Here is a 20,235-nt window from a genome sequence, read left to right on the forward strand (position 1 = left end):
ACTAGAGCGCTTACATTTTGCCATGAGAGCTTCAAACTAATCAAATGGTACTTAGCTAGCCTTTATACAGTGGTATAAAATACTAAATTAAGTAAAAATACTTAAGTAGTATCTGTACTGTACATAATTGACAACTTTTGGATTACTACATTCCGAAAGAAAATAATCTACTTTTTACATTTTCCCTGACACCCAAAAGTACTCGTTACATTTTGAATGCTTAGCAGGACATGAAAATTGTCCAATTCACACAATTAAAAGAGAACATCCCGGGTCATCCATACCGAGTGATCTGGCAGACTCACAAAACAAAAATGCTTCATTTGTAAATTATGTCTGAGTGTTGGGAGTGTGCCCTCAACTATCCGTAAATGTAAAAAATACAAATACATTTTTTTTTTTTTTAAATACTATTTTGCCATTTGGATTGCCTAATAGAAGTCAATTAAAATGATGTATACTTTTACTTTTGATACTTAAGTATATTTTTGCAATTACATTTACTTTTGATACTTAAGTATATTTAAAAGCAAATACTTTTACTCAAGTAGTATTTTACTCGGTGACTTTCACTTGAGTCAGTTTCAAATAACGCATCTTCACTTTACTCAAGTATGACAATTGGGTACTTTTTCACCCACTGCAGTATGGCGCTTTTAGAAGGGGGCAGTCAGGTTCCTTGGCCCCCAAAGTCAATACATTCAACACGGTTGATCTCTTACGGAATAAAAAAATTAAAAAGTGGGTCTTTAGTGAAATCCTTAAAAGCCTGTGGGAAAAAAACAAGAAGTTTATAGAAAGCCCAGGGTAGTAATGGGGCATCATGGAAAAAAGGTAGAGTGCTACTGTACCACCACCACACTACAGTACAGCTGTCATCTATCCACCAGCCCCTGTGCCAGACAAGACAGCCAAAAAGCTCGACTAGAAAACACAAATCCTGACTTAGGAAAATGTTTTGCCATTATGTAATCTTAACTAATTCGCAGAGATTGACATTTCAGACACGACGACGGCTGAAGAGAACAGCAAAGTTATGACAGCAACTTAGGATGTCAAACTTGAGCAAAGGCTCTAACTCCAAGTCATAATCCAAGGGCTATGGTCATTTTCTCTTTATCCATAAGCCTGGAAGACACCTTGTGGGAGAAGCAAGAAGTGGTTCAACTACCAAAAAAAAGCAGAAGTGAGAGAGAGAGCAGAAGTGCTGAGCTCACTTTGTTGAGGCTGTAGTCTCTCTGCTGCCAGCCCGAAAATAAGTGTTTGAGGGTGGGCGGCTGGGCTTACAGTGTCTTCACAAAGTACTCACACCCCTTGACTTTTTCCACATTTTTTATGTTAGAGTACGCATTTAAAATGGCTTACATTCAGATGTTGCGTCACTGGCCTAGACAAAGTACCAAAATGTCAAAGTGGAATTAGGTTCTTTGAAATGTTTACAAATGAATACAAAATGAAATGGCTGAAAGGTGTTGAGTCAATAAGTACTCAACCCCTTTCGTTATGGCAAGCCAAAGAAAGTTCAGGAGTAAAAATGAGCTTAACAAATCACATAATAAATTGCATGGACTCACTCTGTGCGCAATAAAAATGAATTTTGAATGACTACCTCATCTCTGAGCACCACACGTGCAATTATCTGTAAGGTCCCTCAGTCGAGCAGTGGATTTCTGACACAGATTCAACCACAAAGACCAGGGAGGTTTTCCAATGAAGGGCACTTATTGGGATGGTAAACGGGGAAAAAAAAGACATTGAATATCTCTTTGAACATGGTGATGTTATTAATTACACTTTGGATGGTCTATCAATACACCCAGTCACTACAAAGATACAGGCGTCCTTCCCGGAGAGGAAAGAAACCCCTCAGGGATTTCACCTTGAGGCCAATGGTGTAACTTAAAACAGTTACAGAGTATAATGGCTGTGATAGGAGGAAAAATGAGAACGGGTCAACAACATTGTAGTTACTCCACAATACTAACCTAAATGACAGAGTGAAAAGGAGGAGGCCTGTACAGAATAAAAAACTTTTTTTAATTCATCCTGTTTGCAACAAGACACTAAAGTAAAACTGCCAAAAAATGTGGCATATAAATGTACTGAATATAAAGCGTTATGTTTGGGGCAAATCCAACATATCACTGAGTACCACTGACATGTCCAAGAATGGTGGTGGCTGCATCGTGTTATGGATATGCTTGATATCGGCAAGGACTAGGGAGGTTTTTTTTAGGATAAAAAGAAGAGGAATAGAGCTAAGCACAGGCAAAATCCTACAGGAAAACCTGGTTGAGCAGGACAATAACCTAAAACACAAGGACAAATATACACTGGAGTAGCTTCCCAGTGTATATGGCCTAGTTCCAGCTGACTTAAAAATCGGCTTGAAAATCTATGCCAAGAAAATGGCCATCGAGCAATGATCAACAACCAACTTGACAGAGCTTGAATAATATGGTAAAGATTAATGTGCAAATATTGTAGTCCAGGTGTGCAATGGTCTTAGAGAAGTACGCAGGAAGACTCACTCATAGCTGTAATCACTGGCAGAGGTGATTCTAACATGTATTGACTCAGGGGGTGTGACTACTCACGTAAATTCGATATGCCTGGGGTATTGTGATTATATACCCCCCGTCGTTATGGGGTATTGTGATTATATACCCCCCGTCGTTATGGGGTATTGTGATTATATACCCCCCGTCGTTATGGGGTATTGTGATTATATACCCCCCGTCGTTATGGGGTATTGTGATTATATACCCCCTCGTTATGGGGTATTGTGATTATATACCCCCGCCGTTATGGGGTATTGTGATTATATACCCCCCGTCGTTATGGGGTATTGTGATTATATACCCCCCGTCGTTATGGGGTATTGTGATTATATACCCCCCGTCGTTATGGGGTATTGTGATTATATACCCCCGTCGTTATGGGGTATTGTGATTATATACCCCCCGTCGTTATGGGGTATTGTGATTATATACCCCCCGTCGTTATGGGGTATTGTGTGTAGATTGGTGAGAGAAAAAAACAATTTAAGAAAAAAGGTTAAGATTCAGGCTGTAACACAACAAAATGTGGAATGTGTCAAGGGGTGTGAACACTTTCTGAAGGCATACAATACTGTAGCTAGCTACATAGATCAGTGACGGAGGCAAACTGCAGGTTCTATGAGGCTGTGGCCTACATGCTTTCACTTGTTTGAGTCCACAGGCTGCCTGCAAGGCCTAGCTAGGTGTTTCACTTGAAGACAAATCCGCTTCTGTTAAGACATTTAGTCAATAAGTCAAGTACAATAACATTTATCCAGACAACTGTGTGGCTGGTGGATATTAAATACACAGAAAAGGACACTTTTTAAACAGGGAACGGGAGATACCTAGTCAGTTGCACAACTGATATGCGTCTTCCACATTTAACCCAACCCCTCTGAATCAGAGAGGTGCGGGGGGACTGCCTTAAAAAAAAAAAAATTGCGTCATCGGCATCCGGGGAGGAGTTGTTTGGTGGTTAACTGCCTTGCTGGCTCGGGAATTCAAACCAGCGAGCTTTCAGTTACTGGCCCAACGCTCTTAACGGCTAGGCTACCTGCCGCCCTAATAAACTCCAGTGATATTATAAAAAGGGACGTCACAATAGGGATTAACCCAAATTTAAAGAAGAGCCCTCAACCACATCCCCTGGTTTGAATACATTTGCATTGGAAATAAGATGGTATGTTGACTGAACATGGCTCCCGTGATGGTGACAACAGTGTCACTTATCACCTTGGCAGCACAAACATGTCGGTAGCCCTGGGGGAATGGCATCTTATCAGGGGGACACATAACAGCATTTGGTGTACTGGGAAGGAAGACACAGAACAACATGTTGTACTTCGAATGCCTTGATCGCTTACTGCTTACTCTTTTGATCAAAGTCCCAAGCAATACATTCTCTGTGCAGAAGTTCAAGCGCTGAGAATTCTGGAATTGTGATCTTGACACATTGTTACTACTAACATGATGGCCTAGGGTGACGGTTAGAACACAAGGCCCCTTGAAGTCGGAATTGTTCATATTTCTTAACTAAACAAGGGCAAACAAACTATACTGAGCAAAAACAAACGCAACAATTTCAAAGATTTCACAGTTCGTATAAGGAAATCAGTCAATTGAAATAAATTAATTAGGCCCTCATCTATGGATTTCACATGACTGGACAAGTGTACAGCCATGGGTGGGCCTGGAAGGGTATAGGCCCACCCACTTGGCAGCACCCACAGGAATGTATCAGAGGCACAGATCTGGGGAAGGGTACCAAAACATGTCTGCAGCATTGAAGGTCAACAAGAACACAGTGGCCTCCATCATTCTTAAATGGAAGAAGATTTGAAACCACCATGACTCTTCCTAGAGCTGGTCACCCGGCAAAAATGAGCAATCGGGGGAAAGGGTGAGGTGACCAATAACCAGATGGTCAATCAGACAGAGCCCTAGATTTCCTTGGTGGTGTGTTTTTATTTATTTAGGTTTAGGCAATAGATGTGTCACTCAAATATCACATAAATACCCATTAGAAATGGCAAAACGTATAGAATAGCAACATTATTTGCTTTAAACTGCTAAATGTTCTTTGCACCCCATGACAAAGTCTGTAGAATTTTATGAAATAAGCTTTAAAACCATCAGGAAAAAAACTATTCAGTGTCAGATGCAAGCAGGGGTGTGATCATCATGCCGATTTTGTTCCAAAACGTATCGTCTGTTGCAAAACTGTTTACTCCAAACGGAAAACACAAACAAGAGGTTCTATTGGACAAATTCAGATAGGTCCCTCATCATTTCAGTTTCTCCATTTGCTTCTGTTTGGTTCTTAAATGGTAAACGGTTTCTGTAATGAAGACCCTGGTCTAGTGAGGGTAAAAAAATATTATTTTCTTTAAACACACTGAGGCGAGACTGAGCTTTGGCTTCTTCCTGTCCAACATGCAGGATGCAGTACAGGAGGGAGGGAGATGTTGAGGTTATACATTGTAGCTCGGTTGTTCTACAATGCCTATGGTCATAGCCAATATCCCCACTAGCTGGCCACTAGACAAACAATATAACAGTTGGCCCTAAAACTTTTTGTAGGGAGCCAAGAAAAGCAACTACTGCATGTATCAGTGATGGACATGGGCTAGAATGTGGACCAATACTTTTACAGCAATACAGCTCGCTACTAATACAATAGCCCAACTTCTTGCACAACACATAAGGTTGTCACTTGGTCAAATGATAAATAATACTATATACATCAAATAAATAAGCACGCAACCCTGAGGGGCCACCATGTTGAGGATCAGCGTGGCAGGTGCATGTTGCCAACCCTTACCACCCGTCAGGAAGTCCAGGATCCAGTTGCAGAGGGAGGTGTTTTAGTCCGAGGGTCCTTAGCTTAGTGAGGGCACTATGGTGTTGAAAGCTGAGCTGTAGTCAACTAACAGCATTCTCACGTGTTCCTGACCAGCCTTTCAAAGGACTTCATGGCTACAGACGTGAGTGCTACAAGCAGTAGTCATTTAGGCAGGTTACCTTCATTTCCTTGGGCAAAGGGACTATGGTGGTCTGCTTGAAACATGTAGGTATTACACACTTGGTCAGGGAGAGTTTAAAAATGTCAGTGAAGACACTTGCCAGTTGGTCAGCACATGCTCAGAGTATGCGTCCTGGTAATCCGTCTGGCCCTGCGGCCTTGTGAATGTAGACCTGTTTAAAGGTCTTATGCACATCGTCCACGGAGAGAACAATCACAGTCATCCAGTACAGCTGGTGCTCTCATGCATGGTTCAGTGTTGCTTGCCTCAAAGTGAGCATAGAAGGCATTTAGCTTGTCTGGTAGGCTAGCATCACTAGGCACTTACTGCTTGAGTTATTGCTTGTAAGCAGGAATCAGGAGGATAGAATTATGTTCAGATTATCCAAATGAAGGGTGAGAGAGCTTTGTACGCATCTCTATGAACACATGATATGCTGATAGGAATTAGGTAAAACAGATTTCAGTTTTTCTGCATTCAAGTCCCCAGCTACTTGGAGCGCTGCTTCTGGGTGAGCATTCTCATTTGCTTATGGACTTATATAGCTCGTTGAATGAATGCGGTCTAAGAGCCTGATTCGGTTTGTGGTGGTAAATAGACAGCTACGAAAAATATAGATGAAAACTACCTCAGGTGAGCAAAATCTCGAGACTTCCTTAAATATTAGAGATCGTGGACTGCTGTTGTTGACAAATAGACAGACCACCACCCCTCGTCTTACCAGAGGTTGCTGTTTTGTCTTGCCGATGCACGAGAAACCCAGCCAACTGTATATTATCAATGTCCTCGATCAGCCACCACTCGGTGAAACATAAGACATTACAGTCATTAAATGTCCCGTTGGAAGGATAGTCTCGAACGGAGCTCATCCAGTTTATTCTCCAGTGATAATCATCTGTCCTACTGGTGAACATGCAAAGGTGGATTATCCACTCGCTGTTGAATTCTCACCAAGCACCTGAATTGGTACCTCCCCTTCATGCAAATGACAGGACTTGGGCCTCATCTGGCAGGAGCCGTACATTTTTTGCCCTCTGATTCGTTAAAGAAAAAAAATCTTCATCCAGTCCGAGGTGAATAATCGCTGTTCTGATATCCAGAAATTCTTTGCAGTCATAAGAGAAGTATCAGAAACATTATGTACAAAAAAAAAAAGTAACGAACACTAAAACACACAGAACAGCATGATTGGTTACGAGCCCGTAAAACAGCAGCCATACCAACCAGGGCTATAATGTATCCTTATAACCTTTTCTGTGTGTGATTTTTTTTTAAATTGGTTCAAGGACATAGTGCATTTGTAAAGTACTCAGACCCCTTCACCAATCTATACACAATACCTCATTATGACAAAGTGAAAACAATTTAGAAATGTTTGCTCTTTTATTAAAAAATAAAAAACCTGAAATACAGTTTTTTTTTCACCCCAATTTCATGGTATCCAATTGGTAGTAGTTACAGTCTGGTCTCATCGCTGCAACACCCGTACGGACTCGGGAGAGGTGAAGGTCGAGAGCCATGCGTCCTCCGAAACACAACCCAAGCAAGCTGCACTGCTTCTTGACACCATCCAACCAGGAAGCCAGAGGAAACACCGTACACATGGCGACCGTGTCAGCGTGCACTGCGCCCGGCCCGCCACAGGAGTCGCTAGTGTGCGATGAAATAAGGATATTCCAGCTGGCCAAACCCTCCCTACCGCGGACGACGCTAGGCCAATTGTGCGCCGCCCCATGGGCCTCCCGGTAGCGGCCGGCTGCGATAGAGCCTGGGCTCGAACCCAGAATATCTAGTGGCACAGCTAGCACTGTGATGCAGTGCCTTAGACCCCTGCACCACTTGGGAGGCCCAAAATACCGTATTTATAGAAGTATTCAAACCCTTTGCTATGAGGCTCAAAATTGAGCTCGGGGCTATCCTGTTTCCATTGATTATCCTTGAGATGTTTCAACAACTTGATTGGAGTCTACCTGTGATAAATTCAACTGATTGGACAGGATTTAGAAAGGCACACAGCTGTCTATATAAAAGGTCCCACAGTTGACAGCGCATGTTAGAGCAAAAACCAAGTCATGGAGGTCAAAGGAACTGTCCGTAGAGAATAGTGGAGCGAAGGTTCCCTTTCCAACAGGACAATGACCCTAAACACACAGGCAAGACAACACAGGAGTGGCTTCGGTAAAAGTCTCTAAATGTCCTTGATTGGCCCAGCCAGAGCCCGGACTTGAACCCGATCGAACATCTCTGGAGACCTGAAAAAAGCTGTGCAGAGAAGCTCCCCATCCAACCTGACAGAGCTTGAGAGGATCTGCAGAGAAGAATGAGAGAAACTCCCCAAATACAGGTGTGCCAAGCTTGTAGCGTCAAATCCAAGAAGACTCGGTGCTGTAGTCACTGCCAAAGGTGCTTCAACAAAGTACTGAGTAAAGGGTCTGTACTTATGTAAATGTAATATTTCAGTTTTAGGCTATTGTGTGTAGATAGATGAGGTGAAAAAACGATTGAATCCATTTTAGAATAAGGCTGTAACGTAACAAAATGTGGAAAAGGGGTCTGAATACTTTCTGAATGTACTGTTCATCTGCTGTATTAGAAGCAATTATTGGTACCACAATTGTCTTCTAAACATTCTTTGTTTTTTTTTTACATGAAGAATCCCATTTTCCCATCAACTATAATGGGGGATCCTGTTTCCTGCAAACAATGCCAGAAGTACCGTGGTCGGCCTTGAACTTCTGTGGCGTCAATGAGAGGGGGCAGTTGTTCTCCTTTGGGCCAACCCATAGACATGAAAACCCGTAGACACTGATAGCGCTGCCTTACTTAGTCACCAGCAGATCCAGGACTGATAACTTCCATCACAATGAGTGAACAGCCTGAGGGGTGGGCACTTCATGGAACCAGCTCATATTCCCGGCATGCAAGAGGTGTGCACGTTGAATTCTTGTCGCACGCGTCAGCTAAGTTAGGGCTTTAAAGAGTCAGTTCAGGTCCGGCTTCATTCTTTCATGTTAGTGCTCTGAGGTGGACTGCCAGTAGAGTCAATGTTCAGAATCGGCGCACATTCTGTGGATGTGTGCGTCAAGTTGTCAAAATTGCCACTTGTAAGGTATTTTAACAGAGTGTTTTAAAGCAATGCCCCAAAAAATATTGTGTCTTGCCTATATTTATGTCCGAAAATGGGCTTCTAGTGATGACAAAATAATGTGTGAGAGGGGGCGGGTGCATAACCTTGCAATTAAACCAAGAAACAGATGTTCCACTTCCAGAGCATTGTTTAGAGGAGGACCAGACCGAGAGGAAATGTGGGACTCACTGCAATAAGGTATTGTGTTGTACTGAGTGACTCATCTTTTCCATAGTACCATTAAAGGGGGGGTCTCAACATTGACAAAATGGTACTGCCTTAAGACCAATGACAGTACATAGAATTCAACCCTAAACAACAAGTTCACCTCAAATAAAAGTGCCAATATATTAATTGAAGGTAAAATAAAAGGCAGCATGGCTCATCAGCTCAGGAAACTGTAGTTGTTTAGACTTGCTGCATGAGCAGTGTTCTGCTCCAAATTGTCCAGATCTCAAATAAACACACACATACATACATATATATATACACATACATGAATACATGTGTGTTTATTTGAGATCTGGACAATTTGGAGCAGAACACTGCTATATATATATATATATATATATATATATCAGTTAAGAACAAATTCTTATTTACAATGGCAGCCTACCCCGGCCAAACCCTAACCCCAGATGACGCTGGGACAACTGTGCGCCGCCCTATGGGACTCCCAATAATGGCCAATTGTGATACAGCCTGGAATCGAACCAGGGTCTGTAGTGACGCCTCTTGCACTGAGATGCAGTGCCTCGGACTTCTGCGCCACTCGGGAGCCCTATCACCAGCTTTTTTATACAGCCTAACTTCTTAAAGGGAACACAATGCAAAAGAACGGACAAAGCCCAATGTAGACTTTTATGTCCAAAGATACTCAAATAAACTTCAAATTTTCCAGGTCCTTCTCTAGTGTACCTGTGCAAGGCTATTGAGTGGAATGTTATTGTGCTAAATGAAGTCTAAAAGGGCTGTACGCAGGATGTTTGTGACCTACATATTTGAGCTGCCTTGAAAGAATAGGAGAGCAGTTGCACCTCGATCAGACCGACAGCGTCATTGCATAAATTCCACGTACCAAACTCTGCAGTCAAACTTTTTTCATTACGTAAATCCACCATTTTTACTGGATATGTGTGCAAAAGAAGTTCAGCATTCACATTCTGCTACCATTTCTGTCAAGTCCGCACATACAATTTGACGCATACGTTGGATATATTTAACCTACGCACCAAAAAGAACACAGAATGTACTGCAACGCTGCAAGACAAACACAGCATTCCATTGGAAATCAGTGTACTTCTGGTGTACCAAAAAAGCAATGCCGCTGTCGGTGGGATAGAGGCGTTACAAGGCCCACTTTCCTTTTCTATAACTCACACAGAAGGGAGTAAAACTGACAGACAGGGATTCCAGACAAGTTTTGCAAAGTAATAAATACACTTTAATAAGACTACCATGGCGAACGTTTTAAAAGCAAGATCTTGTAGTCTACTTCTCTGGTAGCCCGTATAGAGGGATAAGAACAGTAATAGAGACAAACATCAAAATGACAGTCTTTAAAAAAACTTTAATGCTGTGAAAATTGTTTGTACACATGCTCTGCGTGTATACTGAACAAAAATATAGAACGCAACATTTAAAGTGCTGGTCCCATGTTTCATGGGATGAAATAAAGTACCCCACAAAAAGCTTATTTCTCTCAAATATGTTGAACAAATGAGTTTACATCTCTGTTAGTGAGCATTTCTCCTTTGCCAAGATAATCCACCCACCTGACAGGTGTGGCATATCAAGAAGCTCAATAAACAGCATGATCATTCATTACACCGGTGCACCTTGAGCTGAGGACAATAAAAGGCCACTCTAAAATGTACAGTTGTGTCACACAACACAATGCCACAATGTCTCATGTTTAGAAGGAGCGTGCAATTGGCTTGCTGACTGCAGGAATGTCCACCAGAGCAGTTGCCAGAGAATAAAATGTTAATTTCTCTACCATAAACCGGCTCCAACGTAATTTTAAATAATTTGTCAGTACGTCCAACCGGCCTCACAACCACAGACCACGTGTGACCACGCCAGCCCAGGACCTCCGCATCCGGCTTATTCACCTGCGGGATCGTCTGAGACCAGCCACCCGGACAGCTGATGAAACTGAGGAGTATTTGTATCTGTAATAAAAAGCATTTTTGTTGGGAAAAACTCATTCTGATTGGCTGGAGCTGGCTCCCAGTGGGTGGGCATATGTCCTCCCAGGCCCACTCATAGCTGCACCCCTGCCCAGTGATGTGAAATCCATAGATTAATATCTAATTAATTTATTTTATATTGACTGATTTCCTATATGAACTGTAAACTCAGTGATGAAATTGTTGCATGTTGCGTTTATTGAAATTGTTGCGTTTACATTTTTGTTCAGAATAAAATTTTAAAAACTTAAAGCGTCTACAATTTACTTTCAGGGTGTGTTGTTTTCAGGAATTCAACAGGAATTCCCATTGCTTCACCACAGTGAAACGTTGACCTTTGTGACTAATGTAGCCTGCCTACTTCAGAGTGGCCCTGCAGCGTCTGCTTTCACTATCAGTACTGGCTCTGAGGGAATATGCCTCTTCACGCCCTGAGTCATGCATGGAATGCTGCTTTTACATGCAGGCAGCCTTCACACAACACAGCCATTACAGGCTGGAAATATGTGCTTGTCTTGTACCAATACAAATGTTAAAAATAAATTATATCCACTTTCTGTTTTCTTTCCTTGTCACAATTCTTCTGAGTAGCGCGGTACAGATATCGTAACAACCCTACAGTAAATCATACAGTAGTGGGCACCTCTACTCACACAGCCTCTTAGTGGATAGAGCAGGATGAGATTAACAGGAAACTCAGGACACGGACATCATTGTGCATCGCAAATGACACCCTGTTCCCTAGCGCAATACTTTTGATCAGTAGTTTAGTATGTAATATGTAGGGAAAAGAGCACCATTCTGGATGCAACCCATGCCTGCAGCATAAAAGTCACTAATAAAGCCCTACATCTGAGAACAACGCATGCAATGCCTGTCTGCCTCCAAGATAAGCACCAAGACCACATTTTCATTCATATCACTCACCTGACAAACGTACCTTCCTCAATAGCAATTTTACCCAAGCTGTCTGTTTATGTTTGAGGACCAGAACATGTTGCGTAGAGTGTGTTGTCACTTTGTATTATGCAATCACACTCTCTCAAAACGGTGCAAAGAGGGCTTTCTGTTCATTGAGTGAAAAAAAGCAGTGGATCAGTGAAAGAAATTGGCTTTTGAACTAGGTTGTAGGTAGGATTTAGCCAATTGTGCCTTCAAAAGTGCTTGCAATTCAAAATGTCCTGCAGCTTAACAGAGTGGGCTATTTGGGGAAATAGTCTGGCAATTCCACAGTAACAGAGTGATGCTGAGACTGATTTTTTTTAAGTATGTGAAACAAAAACCAAAGACTGCAGAGTTAAACAAACAGCACAAACAGTCATTCTGTTATAAAACTGCGCATCTGAAAATGTATTTCAAGTACATCTGTTTTAGTAACATTTTCACTCAGTTACTGTGGAATTGCCTTATGGCAAAAGCAATGCCAACTAAACTGGGCTGAGGTTTGGATTGTCAGGGAAGAGCCGTGACTAAAACTTAATTTAAGCTGAGGTTTAGATAAATAACTTCTGCATCTCTGTGGGATGACAGGGGAAGGAATGAATCATGGAATATGAAAGTATTCTAAAAGTAGAAGCAAACAAGCACATTCAGAGGTCAGAGAACTTGGAAATAGTTGATCAAATGGGTAGATCATATAAAGGCTACTGTTGATAAAGGATGATTGTGTGTGTGGGGGGGGGGGCGGGGGGTACAGTTGCCTTTTAGAAACTTAATATCTTAAGATGATAGATCCCTTGTGATGGACAATCCCACAAAACTCTTACCAGTAATCAAACTGATAGCCAGAGAGAGATACTATTGAACATATGACCGGAGGCCCCCATAGTAGAATAGGACAACAATTGCATAATCGTTTAATCTCAAAACTGCTACTTTTCACAAAACTTAAAAGGGAAACCGTACTGAATGACATTCATGACGTCATCTAAATAAGATTGACAACTCACTTTCCATTGCAGTAGTTAGCAAACTCGCTCTCAGGTTGGATAGCTAGCTAGAGTAACTTCAGTGTGTGTGTGTAAATATAACACACACACCAATGTGGTTCATTCTCACTTTCCTGGAAATAAAAACAACTGAGTGACTGGCTGGGTGAATGGATCAAACATTGCTCCTCGTCAACTAGTGCGTTAGAATGCTAGCTAGCGAGATAATTATTCCAGCTAGCTAGCTAACTTTTTGACTTGAGAAATTCAAACCAAGAACACATAGCTAACGTTAGCTTGCGTACCTCTGTTGTCCTTTGTGATGGAGGTTTCTTTAAAGCTTGTTTGAAAGAAGTTTCCATCGATCCAGTCATTGTCATAACTTCACACAAGAAACAAATCCCCAAGAAATCAATGCAATGATCCCATCTCACTTTAGGCCGATGCCGCTATTCCACCCATCCCGTTCGCCCGAGCATGGAGGGAAAAGTCCTTGTTAAAATGAGAACAAAACTAACCTCAATAACGCAACTGGTTCACATCAAATTGACCGAAAGTACATAATACAAAAATGGATATGTGAAAATACTAGTGAAGAACGATATGCATATTTAGCATCCAGTTCGAAAGTTGCCTCCCTTCATTTGGGAAGAATTGACTGCTGACACTACTATTCTGCTAGCAGCACTAACGGTGATGTCACTTTCCTATGGTAATGCACCTTCGAAATAAAAGCCCGCATTTCAAAACATTGCAAAGAGTATAACTCATTCAAAAGGTACTACATGTTAATCAATTTGTATTGTGCTTACAATGAAATGCAAGAAGGAATTTATTTTGAAATGCGTTTTTAAAACATTATTTTAAGACCACTGTTGACAAATACAATGTTCAGACTGGTATGTTGACAATATAGGGTTTATAGTGAAAAAACTATTATTTGTGCCAATATAAAAGTTGGGTATGGAGTACTCAGTATGGTCTGTAGAATCTATCAGTTGAGGATCCTCAGAGTAGGAAGGAGAGGACCATCCTCCAAAGTGAATTTCATTTTTTTTTTTAAACAGACCATTTAAAAAGTTATCCTTTTTAGATAAAACTATACTAAATATAATCACGTCACCTAATAATTGATTAAAACACACAATTTTGCAATGAAGTTCTACAGTAGCCCAACAGCACTCTGTAGGGTAGCCCCATGGTGTAGCCAGAGGACAGCAAGCTTCCATCCTCCTCTGGGTACATTGACTTCCAAATGAAACTGAGGAGGCTCATTGTTCTCACCCCCTCCCATAGACTGACACAGTAATTATGACAACTTCTGGAGGACGTCCTCCAACCTAGCAGCGCTCTTGCAGCATGAACTGATGTATTGTACACTGAATCAAACAATCAGAGAATGAATCTAGTACTGAAAGTATAAGCTACAGCAAGCTACCACTGTAGTGCATAAAATGTGGTGAGTAGTTAACTCAAAGAGAGAGAAAAAGCATAGTTGAACCGCTTTGAACAAATGAATTTCTTCCAAAAGGAAGGAGAAACAAGAGAGAGATAGAGAGGGATTTCATCATTATTTTTCACGTTCAGTTTCACGTACTTAGCTAGCAAATTCAGCAAGCTAGTTTAGCCTACTCAAACACCCCACTTAAACAGAGCTAGCTAGCTGGCTATGTCTATGTCTATCCAACACTGGAGATCTTCCTAGTCAAGGTAAGATTTTGGATTTACTCATTTATTTTCCACAGGGGCTCGCCGTGTAACGTTACTGCATAATTGTAGTGGGTTTGCTGTTGCAGAAGTTACAGTGCCTTACGAAAGTATTCGGCCCCCTTGAACTTTGCGACCTTTTGCCACATTTCAGGCTTCAAACATAAAGATATAAAACTGTATTTTTTTGTGAAGAATCAACAACAAGTGGGACACAATCATGAAGTGGAACGACATTTATTGGATATTTCAAACTTTTTTAACAAATCAAAAACTGAAAAATTGGGCGTGCAAAATTATTCAGCCCCTTTACTTTCAGTGCAGCAAACTCTCTCCAGAAGTTCAGTGAGGATCTCTGAATGATCCAATGTTGACCTAAATGACTAATGATGATAAATACTATCTACCTGTGTGTAATCAAGTCTCCGTATAAATGCACCTGCACTGTGATAGTCTCAGAGGTCCGTTAAAAGCGCAGAGAGCATCATGAAGAACAAGGAACACACTCTCTGGGAAGAAGAAAGGCTGGGGTGTATGTTTTATGATTAACTACTCATGTTGTGATTGTGATAATACAGAAACTCAAGTCTTTTTGTTCACCCAACTTAGAATACCTCACAATCAAATGCCGACCGTATTACCTCTCGAGAGAACTCTCTTTGGTTATAGTCACAGCTGTGTATATTCCCTCTCAAACCGATACCACGACTGCCCTCAAAGAATTTCACTGGGCTTTATGCAAACTAGAAACCACATATCCTGAGGACACATTTATTGTAGCTGGGGATTTGAACCTCTATGGGATCGGTGTCCCCCAGCGGGACGGTTGAGCTAATGTGATTAGTAACAAGAACATTTCCCAGGACATAGTCCTATCTGATATGGGCAGAAAGCTTATATTCTTGTTAATCTAACGGCCCTGTCCAAATTACAGTAGCTATAACCATGATATTGCTTGAGGAGAGTGCACAGGTATGTACCTGAAAATGTATCAATGAACCAATTAGGCACATTTGGGCAGACTTGATACAACATTTTGAACAGTAATTCAATGGTTCATTGGATCAGTCAAAAAAATATGCACATACACTGCTGCCATCTAGTGGTTCAAATCTAAATTGCGCCTAAACTGGAGTAATACATTGTGGGATGGGAAAAAAACGTTTTTTCAAGAATATGCATATCCTTGCTTCAGGCCCTGAGCTACAAGCAGTTAGATATGGGTATGTCATTTTAGGCGAAAATTGAAAAAAAGGGTACGATCCTAACAAAGCAAATTTGAGGAAAATGCTACGGAAGTTCTGACAGTAATACTCACACTGGAAAAACATTGAACCACTGCTACTCAACTTTTCGAAATGCCTACAAGGGCCTCCCTTTGGCAAATCTGATCATGACTCCATTTTTATCTTCCCTTCCTATAGGCAGAAACTCAAACAGGAAGTACCCGTGCTAAGGACTAATCAACGCTGGTCTGACCAATTGGAATCCATGCTTCAAAATTGTTAGCCTCTGAGAATAACATAGACAAATACACGGATACGGTGACTGAGTTCATCAGGAAGTGTATAGGAGATATTGTACCCACTGCAACTATTAAAACCTACCCAAACCAGAAACCGTGGATAGATGACAGCATTCACGCAAAACTGAAAGCGCAAACTGCCGCATTTAACCATGGCAAAGTGACTGAGAATATGGCTGAATACAAACAGTGTAGTTATTCCCTCCATAAGGAAATCAAACAGGCAAAACGTCAGTACATAGACAAAGTGGAGTCGCAATTCAACGGCTCAGACACGTAACGTTTGTGGCATAGTCTACAGACAATCATGGACTACAGGGGAAAAACCAGACACGTCACGGACACCAACGTCTTGCTTCCTTCCGGACAAGCTAAACACCTTCTTTGCCCGCTTTGAGGATAACACAGTGCCATGTGGCCCGCTACCAAGGACTGTGGGCTCTCCTTGTCCGTGGTCGACGTGAGTAAAACATTTAAGCGTGTTAACCTTCGCAAGGCTGCCGGCCCAGACGTCATCCCTAGCCACGTCCACAGAGCATGAGTAGACCAGCTGGCTGGTGTGTTTACGGACATATTCAATCTCTCCCTATCCCAGTCTGCTTTCACCACTTGCTTCAAGATGTCCACCATTGTTCCTGTACCCAAGAAAGCAAAGGTAACTGAACTAAATGACTATCGCCCCGTAGCAATCACTTCTTTCATCATGAAGTGCTTTGAGAGGCTAGTTAAGGATCATATTACCTCTACCTTACCTGACACCCTAGACCCACTTCAATTTGCTTACTGACCCAATAGATCCACAGACGATGCAATCACAACGCCCACTGCCCTATCCCATCTGAACAAGAGGAATACCTATGTAAGAATGTTGTACATTGACTATAGCTCAGCATTCAACAGCATAGTTCCCTCCAAGCTCATCATTAAACTTAGGGCCCTGGGTCTGAACCCAGTGCAACTGGGTCCTGGACTTCCTGACGGGCCGCCCCCCCAGGTGGTGAAGGTAGGAAACAACACCTCCACTTCGCTCATCCTCAATACAGGGGGCCCACAAGGGTGCTCACTCAGCCCCCCTCCTGTATTCACTGTTCACACATGACTGTGTGGCCACTCAAGTTTGTAGACGACGCAACAGTAGTAGGCCTGATTACCAGCAATTATGAGACAGCCTACAAGGAGGAGGTGAGGGCCCTGGGAGAGTGGTGCCAGGAAAATAAACTCTCTTTATTTTCAGGAAACTTCAGGAAACAGCAGAGGGAGCCCGCCCCCATCCACATCGACGGGACCTCAGTGGAGAAGGTGGAAAGCTTCAAGTTCCTCGGCGTACACATCACTGACGATCTGAAATGGTCCACCCACACAGACAGTGTGGTGAAGAAGGCGCAGCAGCGCCTCTTCAACCCCAGAAGGCTGGAGAAATTTGGCTTGGCCCCTAAAACCCTCGCCAACTTTTACAGATGCACAATTGAGAGCATCCTGACGGGCTGTATCACCGCCTGGTACGGCTACGGCACCACCCGCAACCGGGTGGTGTAGTCTGCCCAAGCATCACCGGGGTCAAACTACCTGCCCTCCAGGACAACAACCACCCGGGCCACGGCTGGTCACCCCGCTATCATCCTGAAGGCGAGGTCCGTCCAGGTGCATCAAAGCTGGGACCAAGAGACTGAAAAACAGCTTCTTTCTCAAGACCATCAGACTGTTAAATAGACATCACTAGCTGGCTTCCACCCGGTTACGCAACCTTGCACCTTAAAGGCTGCCTCCCTTTTTACATAGACTTGGCCACTTTAATAATGGAACACTAGTCACTTTAATAATGTTTAAATAATGTTCACACACTGCTTTACTCATTTCATATGTATATACTGTATTCCATTCTACTGTATTTTAGTCACTGCCACTTCGACATTGCTCGTCCTAATATTCATATATTTTTAAATTCTATTCCTTTTAGATTTGTGTGTATTGTTGTGAATTGTTAGATATTACTGCATTGTTGAAGCTAGGAATACAAGCATTTCGCTACACCCGCAATAACATCTGCTAAATATGTGTATGTGACCAATAAGATTTGATTTGAAAGTGAACTGTGTTTACATTCCGCTGATTCTGTTGAAAAACTTGTCATAAACGGAAGCAAACAGGGATGAAGATAACTGAATTTGTCCAATAAACTCTCGTTTGCAAACTGTTGGACTAATGATTACACCCTATATCAGCTAGATGCAGGCAGGAGTGTGCAAGGCGGTGACTGTCTGGGCTAGGTTGCAGCAACCTCATGATGAGTAGAGAGAAAATTTGAGTATTATGTAGTAGAATTAACCTAGCAATGTTATATTGAGCTGGGTGAATTGAATATGAGTGACAGTCATCCAATATGCTGTAATAGAAATAAAGCCATGCTCATGAAAAAGTAAATGTGTTCTCCCTCATCTTAAACTGCACAGACCACCAAAGGAATCTAAATGTTGTCATTTCATAGGGCACTGAATAATACAGGTTTGTTTACTACACCCATTCCATAGGCCACAAAGCAAATCACTGGCACATTACACATTGGCTAAAAACAAGTGAGAGGAGAAGTGAGGGGGAATTAAGGTTTGGAATGTTCACGTCGAGGGTCTGGCGTCATTGTGCTTTTGTACTGATTGTGCTCTTGACCCAAATAACAGTATCAACAGGTGAATAACATGATACAAAGACAAGGGAATTATGGTTTGTCATTAGATACAGTGCTAACAGACAGGCATACCTGTTCTAGGTATTAGTCTAGATTAGAGTGCTGCTGGCCATCCACACTGCCCATTCCATTGACAGGAATGCATTACACTGTGAATGAAATACATATTGAAATGCTGGTATTGATACAATGTTAAAAAGTCACATAATCCATACCCTAAGGTGGTTGCAATGTTGTGATTTTTTTTTTTTAGCATGTCTTTGAACAAAATAGTTTATTTTCATTTGCGGGGGGGTCTGTACCTTTCTATTTAAGACACCTTCTATGTCACTACATTCCTAAAGAGAACTAGTTATGCTTTCATTTTGAATTCTTAGCAGGACAGGAAAAGGGTCCAATTCACACGCTTATTAAGAGAACACCCCTGGTCATCCATATTGCCTCTGATCTGGCGGACTGATGCAACACACATGTGTCGTTGGTAAATTATGTCCAAGTGTGCCCCTAGCTTTCATTAAATAAAAAAGAAAATGGAGCCATCTGGATTTGCTTGCTATAAGGAATTTGACATTTTGATACTTAAGTAGATTTACAGTGTTCCACAATTGTTTACACACGTTTGCTGAATCTTTGGCCCATTTCCCCAAAACTCTATGAATCTCTAGCAAAAATAAACACTGCATTCAAAACTATTCTCTTTCTATAATGTGTTTTTTTTTTGCAGCAAAATGACAAACAGGCATCATATGAATAGATCTGTCTACCAACCAACACTGATGTGCTCAACACAACACTACTATGAATTTCCCATCAGTAGGTTTATGCCTTTTCAGTGTTACACTGTAGCCAGTTGTAAAAGATTACAGTAATCTTCTCAAATATACATAAACACACAAATGCAATACAGTAACAAAAACATTTCCAAAATGCTGTGTTTTGTATCTAACACTTTCCATACCTAACAAGAGAAAACATTCAGTAAGATAGTGTTTTCTGTACAAAAATTAATTTTAAAAAAGTGGCTCATTCTTTCAAAACACAGACAAAAACAAATGCAAAATGTAAGTAAAAAACACATTAGGCTGCATCCTGCCTCCTAGTTTGGTCTGGCCACAGCACCTCATTTACATCACAAGCAATGTTTCTCCCTGGCTAAACAGCTTGGAAGGAATCTCCTGGAGTGACGGCTCCAGCCGCCGAAAGTCCCCACATCAACTTCAACACATGCATCCACCATTGCCTGGAGAAGAAGCGTGCGTGCGAGGGGATGTCGGTCATACACCTTCCATCGCCATGCCGGGAAATAAACTCTTCAATTGTGTTTAGGAATAGGGAATATGATGGGAGGTATAGAACAATAACTTGTGGGTGGTCGATGAACCAGTTGCGGACCAGAGCAGCCCGGTGGAAACTCACATTGTCCCAGATGACAACATACCTGGGCTGCACTGGTCCACCCCTCTGCTCGGCTAGAATGAGGATGCCATGTAGTGTGTCCAGGAATGTG

At 41.9% G+C, this 20,235-nt stretch overlaps 1 protein-coding gene across 5 annotated transcripts in view; it reads right to left on the reverse strand.

Moving 5' to 3' along the window:
- The window catches only part of LOC112258100 (rap guanine nucleotide exchange factor 6-like), a 127,975-nt gene extending 114,489 nt beyond the window's left edge, over positions 1–13,486 (reverse strand). For all 5 annotated transcript variants that reach the window (XM_042327033.1, XM_042327032.1, XM_042327034.1 and 2 more), the window contains exon 1: positions 13,119–13,486. In XM_042327033.1, the coding sequence (XP_042182967.1) occupies positions 13,119–13,193 (75 nt within the window). In that variant the 5' untranslated portion in view covers positions 13,194–13,486. The remainder of the gene's footprint in view (positions 1–13,118) is intronic.
- Positions 13,487–20,235: the final 6,749 nt, after the last annotated feature.

Source organism: Oncorhynchus tshawytscha, linkage group LG09 (assembly GCF_018296145.1).
Source record: "Oncorhynchus tshawytscha isolate Ot180627B linkage group LG09, Otsh_v2.0, whole genome shotgun sequence".
In the NCBI taxonomy this organism is placed as follows: Eukaryota; Metazoa; Chordata; class Actinopteri; order Salmoniformes; family Salmonidae; genus Oncorhynchus; species Oncorhynchus tshawytscha.